Source organism: Mauremys mutica, chromosome 6 (assembly GCF_020497125.1).
Source record: "Mauremys mutica isolate MM-2020 ecotype Southern chromosome 6, ASM2049712v1, whole genome shotgun sequence".
Taxonomy (NCBI): Eukaryota; Metazoa; Chordata; order Testudines; family Geoemydidae; genus Mauremys; species Mauremys mutica.
Window position 1 is genome coordinate 129,556,151 of NC_059077.1, and position 8,834 is coordinate 129,564,984.

Here is an 8,834-nt window from a genome sequence, read left to right on the forward strand (position 1 = left end):
TTGGGAAGTGCATAGCACAAACCCAGGAAAGCTTGGCAGGGTCACACAATGGGTCAAACAGTTTCCCACTTTTGACATTTGATAATCCCTCCATAGCAGCATCAATATTTGAGGCAATGCAACATAAAGGTCAAAAACAATTACTACTTTAAGTATTTTAAACGTTAAAAATCCTGCTGATCAAAAAGTGACTCCTAACTTTATCAAATAGACAAAGCTAAATTTATTTGCAAATCAAAAAGGATACAATTTCCCTCTCTCTCCCACCCCCGCTTCATTCCCCGTTACCTGTATGCCAAACAAGTCAAGGCACCTTTCAACTGAACAAGAATGCATATAATCAGTAAGGCATGGACTTCATCACAAAGAAAGAACACATCAAAATGTGAAATCCAATAGCATTCTTGAGACAGATTTGAAAAAAAAAAATCAAGTAGGTATTACCACTTGTTTTGACAGAAACTGCAAAATATAAACTGACCTTATCAGTAATACTTATTTTCCATGTTCTACTTTATTCATTCTGATATATGTATAGGCAAAATAACTAGATGACATTTTTAAACCAGTGCAAGACAATTTGTTTCTTTTTACAATAAATCCTGGTTTTGGGCCTGATCTTGCCAACACTGATCACAAGTCAGTCTATGTATTTATACCACATCAACCACAAAGGGGGCCTTGAGCCATCATGGGCCCTTACACGCTACTGCAATAAAAATAATTACCTTATTCATGCAACTAGTTCCATTTACTTCAATAAAGTGAGAAAAGTACAAGAGTATGTTGAAGTGTTTTCAGGATCAAGCACTTTAGTTGTAACCACTGACTTTGTAGATCCTGAAGATTTGTTGAATATTAATGCATAACATTCACAGCTTGTTGAATTCAGTGCAGAAGAATCAATACGGCTTAACTGAGCTTCTTGTTAGCAACTTGGGCCATGCACACCTGTGTTCCCTGAACACTCACAATTGTCACGTCACTAGGAATTTTCAGTGCACATCACATTCTACTATTCCATGTAATGCCAAGAAATTACATACACAATGCCCCAAGTTTATTACTAGCATATAGCTGATTTTTTCAAGATATTACTCTAATTTCTCAGCAGTATGAAAAGATTAACAGTGTAAACATAGCTTATCTATGTGACTTTACAGAAACAGAAGCTGAAAACTCAAACTGTAAAAGTTTCAGATCGGGTAGTCATATGGGTGTTGCACTCGAGACACACAAACACTAAATTTGCTCAGTACAAAACCATGGAAAGACTTCCAGTTTCTGAGGATTAAGGGTTTTTTATTTTAATGCTTCTAAGTCTCAGACAGACATTTTAGTTGGTTACACTCTAACCATGAGTAATTCAGAAGACCTTAGTTTAAAACTGGAAAGTGTGCTTCTCTAGTGCAGAGGAGAGAGGTGAGCAAGGACTCACTATTCAGAACAACCAGTTTTCAGTGCATTTTTCCCAAAGACAAAGCTTTATAGCAGTACTGGAAATGTATGAGCCTAATGTTGTGGTCTTTGCCCTATGAGCTTTGTCTGAGTAAAGGACTGCGGTATTGAGCCATTCATGAGTATTTAAAAGCAAGGTTTCTTTAGACACAAATGCATAGAAGACAAAGTGGAAAAGCCATTCAGATAAAATATTATAGGTTTATTTAAAACTTATTTTCAACTTGAATATGCAAAATACGAACTCCAACAAAATGTTCATTTTTACTTTGTAGTTTACAAATATACAAAATAGACGTTTGTTTAAATTTATATTACATATTTATTATGTAAAGAACTATATAGAAAACATTTGTTCTGCTTAAGGCATTTTTGGAAATAAACCATTGTACAAATTATTGCACATTGAAACCACAGTGCATTACAGACTGTCTGCATAAAGTTTTTTTCTTAAGAAAAAATAAAAAAAATAAATCAGGTTTATTTACCTGACTTAGGTCAATTGTAGATCGGAAGACAAAAATATTTCCTTGTCAGATATGCAGCAGTTTGAGAACTTTGGCTTCCTGTTTTTGGTACCTTTAGAACCAACAGTCACTAAGCACCATGAAATAGGCTTTTAAACAATTCTGTACCTGAATTTCTTCCTCCTCTTTTAACATAGTAATGGCTTTTAGAAGGAAAAAAAAGACAAGATGACATTTACATCTCATATTGCATTGAAACAAGATTTAAGGGAATGTAATCTCCCTGTGTAATCTCCCCTCCCACCCAACAAGCAGTCTATTTAACCCTGATATCCTTGACTTCCAGTCACTCCTTGGCATTTTGTAGTCCAGAAATATTCAAGTTGGATTTAGAAATGGAATGATAGAAGATCCAGTCATTGACCCCAATGTTTTTCTTTAATTTATAATTAAAAAAAGAAGAGTTCCAACATTTGCATTTGATTATCTATTTATTTCCTGTCTTTGGAAGACTTCACCATGATTCCTTGTAGTGCTTTAGCTGGGCTCCAGCCTCTTGTGGAAGACAGTCTGTGCTGTAAATACTGAATCTCTTACGGCAGTATGGGAAAGATCCACTGCTTTTGATTAAAAGTGCCTCTTCATATGTAAGGCTAGGTGATCTGACCTGGAAAATGCTCTGTCACATCTCTGACACTGAAAAGGGCGGTGGCCGGTGTGTTTCCTGTAGTGACGGGTAAGTTCATCGGAGCGGGCAAATTTCCATCCACAGCCCTCCCAGTCACAGTGGTATGGTTTTTCGCCTTCAAAAATAATAATAATAAAATCACGTCAGTTAAGTCCATATTTGTCTGCAGTCGTGCACATACTTTAGTATGTTCCAGCCTTCTATTAATATCTTCACTCAAGAAGCTTGGTAACATACAGGAAAAGTAATGTTTTCATTAAAGAAAATAAGATCAATAAGGCTTTTTGTGGTAGTGATATATATATTATAGCTACAAAGATGCTAAAATCAGACAAAGGGCAAAACCCTCCTATTCTTTGCATGACCGTATGATTAAATGTCATATAAGAACCTTCCTTTTATTGAAACCTTAAGTACAACACTTATTATTTCCAGATTATTTCCATTTCTCTCGTATGCAGGAATTTAGAATACAAAGCTCAGATAATGGTATCAACACATATATGCATTTTGCTGATTGAGGATTGTTAAACAAGGATCAACCAGAAACAGCTCAGAAGTAATGGATTTAGATTAGAGTAGATTTCAGGAATAAAGAATCTGCTGTAAACTTCATTAGATCAACTTTATTAAAAAATTAGAGGGCTCAATCTCATGGCCTTTTAAGCAAAGCTCCTATTGACTTCAGTGGGAACTTTACTTAAAGATTATAGACTCATCACATTAGCATTCTGGAAAGTATCTATCCAATCTGAAAATACCAGAAAAACTGTTAGCCATTTCTCTGGAGAAATTCAAAACCCAGTCCTGCTCACACTGACATTAGCTGGGACATGATAAGTATCAGTTTCCACTCAACTCTGAGATGTCCCTTAGCTCTTTCCTACCGCTTCTGCTCACAGAATAAATTGATTCAAATTCCTACAACTTCATTCAGGGATCCTGAATAATTCAAATCTAAGTTATACCGTGCGTTTAGAGAATGTCAGAAGTAGTGACTATTATTTATCAGAAATACTTTCACCAACTTCATTACTGCAGTAAGCATTCTTCAATGGCAAAGTTAAATGATACCTGTGAGATCAAGCTTAAATATTTATTATTTTACTTGTATTCCAATGGTAGTTGAAGATCCTTAAACTAGATTTCTTGCAGTGATAATAAAGCAGAAGAATAACTTTTAAAAGTAGACTACACATTTTATCGTGTCATTAACACAGAATTATCAAAATGTTCTCGGAGTATCTTGCTTCACCTGCAAGCAACAGCATTATCTTCCCTTGATTTCAGAACTGCGGTAACTAGGGACATGCCAGTAACAGACTCCCTCCAGTTAGAAGAGCAAACCAGGACAAAAGAAAAAAGTTTTAAATCAGGAGCAAAGAAAGTAAAATCTAAGGAGATACCTGCAACATAGGTTCCTGTCATACAGCTGAGCCAATGCTATCTAGATCAACAAATTCAGCTTGACTTCCAACTACCTGCCAATTAACTAGCCACATAGCAATAGACATGCAAACAAACCTTGTGTCTGCAAAAACACCCTGCAATGTCTGAGTCATTTTGAGCCACGAAGTAACCTCCAATCCAGTAGGTAAAACCATAAATTGCATGTTTTTTTAACCTGAGTAAAAAGTGGGATTATTTTTCCCCACAAAAATTGCATCCTTTTATCTGATCAAAAAATGTGGAGATTCAGCATTTTTGGATCAGCTGGATTTAATTACCCGAGCAGACTACCCCTCCCTAAAGAGAGCCCAGAAAGGGGTCCGTCTCCTTCATACACTTTGGTAACACTTAAATAGCGTGCCATGCCAACAAAGCCTTACTGAACTTAGGACTTACCTGTGTGGGTCCTAAGATGTGCCTTGAGATGAGAGCTCTTGGTGTAGGTTTTGCCGCAACCCGCGTAGTCGCAGGTATGCGTGGCGGTCCTTTTCCTGGGCCACGACCTACGTCCCCTCTTTGGCTTGGTTTCTTCTGGCAGACAGCTCCCAGGTGGCATCAGCTCTAAAGGTGAAGAGGGCGCAGTCAGCATCATCACCCCTTGTACCAAGCGAGGCACATTTAAAGGCTCTCCTGAACTAGTTAGACACTTAGACTGACCTTGATACTGTAGTGCACTTGGCGGGAGCTGCTCTGGCAGGAAAGGAGGGTAGCCTGGGGCAGGGTGGTAGCCTGGGGGCAGTGAGAGGTGACTTAGGCCCTGGGAGGAAGGATGGCAGTCTCTGCTGTTCATCATCTCCTCTGGAGCCAAGGAGGGGTTAGTCCTGCTGGGCAGCGGCCTCCCCAGGGGGAACTCGTGCTGCTGGGCTCGCTGGCTAGCGCCAGGAGGAGGCTGGGCAATGGTGCAAGAAGGGGCTGCCTCCTGCTTGATTTTTTGGCACATCCTGGGGAGGGAGCCGTAAGGGGCCCCGGGGCTGTCCGTGCAGCCAGCAGCCGGGTTGCTCTTGCAGCTAACACTGATGTGGTTATATTCCCCCATGTTCACCGTGGCTTTCACAACAAATTTCCCATGCAGGCTGCCCAGAGGCGACTGCTGCTGCTGCTGCATGTAAACCGGGTCCAAATCCGGCCTCATCAGCTCGGCTACAAATCCACCGGACGGGGACACGTCGTTGATGTCGGCCAGGTTGAAGGGGGCGGCGGGGGCGGGCTCCCGGGCGGCGCCGTACAGGAGGCCGGGCTCCCCCCTCTGCAGCGGGTAGGTGAAGTGGCAGGCGCTGGCGGCGGGCGCCGAGGGGCAGGCGCTGGCCGGGGGCGAGGCGGCGGACACCACCACGGCCGCGGCGGCCGCCGGCTCCTGGTGGATGAGCGAGTTGGAGAGGATGAAGTCGAAGTCCAGCAGCTCGTTGAGCTCCTCCGCCTCCCTCCGGGCCATGAGCGCCGGGCTGGCCCCGCGGCTGCCGCTGCTCGCCTGGGTCTCCAGCTCGGCCGGCAGCTCGTAGGGCCGCCCCGTCAGCCCGGGCGGGAGCCGCTTGAGATGGGACAGCTCCTCCCTCCAGCGCTGCGGGCAGGAAGAGACACGGGCACCGGTCAGCCCCGGGCCGGCCAGGCGGGGACCCCCCCGGCATTGCACGGGGCCGGGCGCCGACCCGCGCTGCTGCTACGTGCGGTGTGTAACCACGGCCCCCCGCCCTAGTCCCAGCCCCTGAACTCCGCGCCAGGGGACGAGGCAGCTCCTGCGCCCGGCGCCCACGCCCAGGAGAGGCTGCCTGCTGCAGCCCGGCCAGCGCGGGGTGGGAGCGCCCCGGAGCGGTGCCCCCCCGAGGGCAGCCGAGTCCCATCTCCCCCCAGGGTTTCCAGCCGCACCAGGCACACGCCCCGTCCAGCGCGGCCACTGCCCCAAGGCAGCAGCGGGAAACTGACCAGCCAGAAAGGGGAACTGGAGCCCGCCTCAGCCTGCAGCTGGCACTGGCTGAGCGCAGCCCAGCTCAGCCCCGGTCCCTTTCGCCAGGCGGGGCCGGGCAGCTCCCCTGCGCTGCGATCCGCGCCCCGGGCACCGGCTTGCCCCCAGCCGCGGAGCACCGGGCAGGCTGTGCACGGGGGGGGGGAGGGATACTCACATTGCTGGCACCTGCCTGCCTCAGGGCTTTCTCCCTGCCCGCCGTGCCCGCCGCGAAGGTCGCGATGGAGGGGAGCAGCGTGCCGCTGAGAGCCATGTCAAATTCGCCGGGTGGCTGCCTGCAGACAACACGGGGAGAGAACCAGACAGCCCTGTCACTCAGCCGCTGCTCGGGGACCGGATCCACGCTGCTGTGCCACCGAGATCCATCAAGTGCAAAGGGAGCGGGGGGGGACACACACCACCCACCTCATTCACGTGCCAGGGGCTGCTCGGTCTGGGAGCCCGGCGGAGAGTCCAGCTTGGGGAGAGGCTCAAAGGGGGGGGGGGGTAAAAACGTTCCACCAAAAATATGAAAAAATTGCAAGACAAATATCCTTTAATTACAGCTCAGACGGGCCCGCTCCGGAGCAGGCGGCGGCTCGGGGCTAGCAGCGGTCCCGCCGCGGCGCAGCAGCAGCAGCAGCAGCGAGGCAGCAGGAGGGGGCGGCGCGAGACGGTTCCCGGGGATTCCCTGCTCGCGCCGCTGCCATGGGGGAGCCGCTGCTGCTGCGAGCTGGTGAGCGAGGGAGGGGGGTGTCCTCGCGGGCGGGGCTCGCGCCCAGAGCGCTGACACTGTCCGTTCGGAACTGTCACGCCGCGCGGCCGGGCCGCCCCACTTATAACTTCATCGCCCTCTGCCCCCCCCCCCCGCCCAACCAGCGTGGTCACCCGGGCTCCGCCCACCGTCGCCGCGGCAACCACCAAAACAAACTTTCTCGGCACACGTGGGGGAGGGAAGGGGGGAAGGGATGGGCCGTGACGCAAGCAAAGCAGCTGGCTGGCAGCGCGCGGCATTGACGTCACCGAGGAGGAGTCCGCGACGCAGCGGCGGCTCCCCCCCCCCCTCCCGCCCGCGGGCAGCGACCCAGCGCCTCGCGCACCTGTGCAGGGCGGGGCGGGGCGGGGCGGGGCTGGGGGGATGCGGGGGCGGGACGTGGGGGACAGAGGGGGCAGGGGCGGACGGAGAGAGGGGACGGGACAGGGGACAGGGATGGAGAGACGCAGGGACGGGACGGAGGGGGCAGGGCTGGGGGGGGATGCAGGGACGGGTGGGGCATGAGGGAGGGGACGGAGGGGGCAGGGACGGAGGAGGAGGAAGGGGACAGGGATGGAGAGACGCAGGGACGGGAGTAGAGACGCAGACGGATGGGGCATGAGGGGGCAGGGACGGAGGAGGAGGAGGAAGGGGGCAGGAACTGAGTGATGCAGGGAAGGGAGTGAAGGCTGCGGGGACGGGACGAAGGGGGCAGGGACGGATGGAGACAGGGGGCGGGACAGGGGACAGGGATGGAGAGACGCAGGGACGGGACGGAGGGGGCAGGGCTGGGGGGATGCAGGGACGGGTGGGGCATGGGGGAGGGGACGGAGGAGGAGGAAGGGGGCAGGAACTGAGTGATGCAGGGAAGGGAGTGAAGGCTGCGGGGATGGGACGGAGGGGACGAAGGGGGCAGGGATGGACGGAGACAGGGGACAGGGATGGAGAGACGCAGGGAAGGGAGTGAAGGGGGGAGAGGGGGAGGGTGACCAGCTCGCAAGCGTGAACTATCAGGCCACGTCGGTGGAGCTGGGGCGGGGGGAGACAGACAGACAGACAGACACGGGTGCACAGCCCCGTTGGGAGCCAGGGGCACCCTGGTCCGCCTGGCCCTGTGCCACCAGCCTGCCCCTTCCTGTGGGGGTGGGCCCAGGCTGTGCCACACAGCTCCCCTGCCCAGCGTCCCCTGGATCCACTCTGCCCAGCGCCCCCCTACAACTCTTCCACCACAAATGCACAGTGCTGTGCACACCCCTCGCCCAGCGCACCCCTGCCCACAGCCCCACCACAGCTGCCCAGCGCCCCACACAGAAACCCCCACTCGCTAGTGTCCCAATACACACAGATTTCCCCTCCCTTCCTTCCTCCCTCCCAGTGCCCTTCCCCACAGCCCCCCACCATAACTGCACAAGGCCCCACGCAGACCCGCAGTGCCCTGACACACACAGATCTCCCCCATAGCCCAGCACCCCCCAACAGGCCCCCACTGTCTAGCACCCCAAAGCACACAAACCTCCCTCACAGCTCAGCACCCCACACACACCTCCCAGATACTCACTCCACCACACCCTGCCTCCTTCCCTGGCCCCACTCACCAGCCCTGCTGGGAGGTCTCTGGCTCCTAGGGTGAGAGCGGCGAGGGGAGTCTCCAGGCTCTCCAAGTGCTGTGCCCGCCATGCTCCGCAAGCTCCGTGGCTCCCATTGGCTGGGAAAAGCACCAATGGGAGCTGCCGGAGCCGCGGAGCGGGACTTGCAGGTGCTGGCAACACGCAGAGCCCCCCCACCCTAAGAGCCAGAGGGACCTTCCAGGGGGTGAGGTGGGGAGTCCCGGCGGTGCTCACCTGGGGCGGCTCCCGTCCTGGGAAGCATACGGCAGGCTGGTCCCTCTGGCTCCTAGGGTCGCGGGTCGGGGTGGGGGAGGCGAAGGGCTCTCTGCCCACTCCCGGCGCCTGCAAGCCCCGCCCCTGCAGCACACAGCGCTCCTGCCGGCGGGCACTGGGAGCTGCCCCAGGAACTGGTGAGCAGCAGTGACGCGGCTGCAGTCTGGACAGTCCCCGATATCGGGACAAAGGGCGCCCC

General features: G+C 52.2%; 1 protein-coding gene across 2 annotated transcripts; it reads right to left on the reverse strand.

The window, feature by feature from the left end:
• Positions 1-1,668: 1,668 nt before the first annotated feature.
• KLF4 (Kruppel like factor 4) lies at positions 1,669-6,829 on the reverse strand. 2 transcript variants are annotated; one of them, XM_045022504.1, is made up of 5 exons: positions 6,428-6,828; positions 6,180-6,297; positions 4,720-5,620; positions 4,459-4,623; positions 1,670-2,728 (listed from the first exon to the last, which is right to left on the reverse strand). In XM_045022504.1, the coding sequence occupies exons 1-5, from the start codon at positions 6,430-6,432 to the stop codon at positions 2,553-2,555; spliced, it is 1,365 nt and encodes a 454-aa protein (XP_044878439.1). In that variant the 5' UTR covers positions 6,433-6,828; the 3' UTR covers positions 1,670-2,552. The 2 variants fall into 2 exon arrangements, with proteins under 2 accessions (XP_044878438.1, XP_044878439.1); XM_045022503.1 differs by having other exon boundaries at positions 1,669-2,728; positions 4,459-5,620; positions 6,428-6,829.
• Positions 6,830-8,834: the final 2,005 nt, after the last annotated feature.

What these genes read in the sequence shown, in the direction of transcription:
- KLF4 (XM_045022503.1), bottom strand. An exon ending in GGCAGGCAGGTGCCAGCAAT is followed by an intron (nt 5,621 to 6,179) that starts GTGAGTATCCCT and finishes TCCTGCCCGCAG; the next exon opens with CGCTGGAGGGAGGAGCTGTC. An exon ending in ACATCTTAGGACCCACACAG is followed by an intron (nt 2,729 to 4,458) that starts GTAAGTCCTAAG and finishes TTATTTTTGAAG; the next exon opens with GCGAAAAACCATACCACTGT.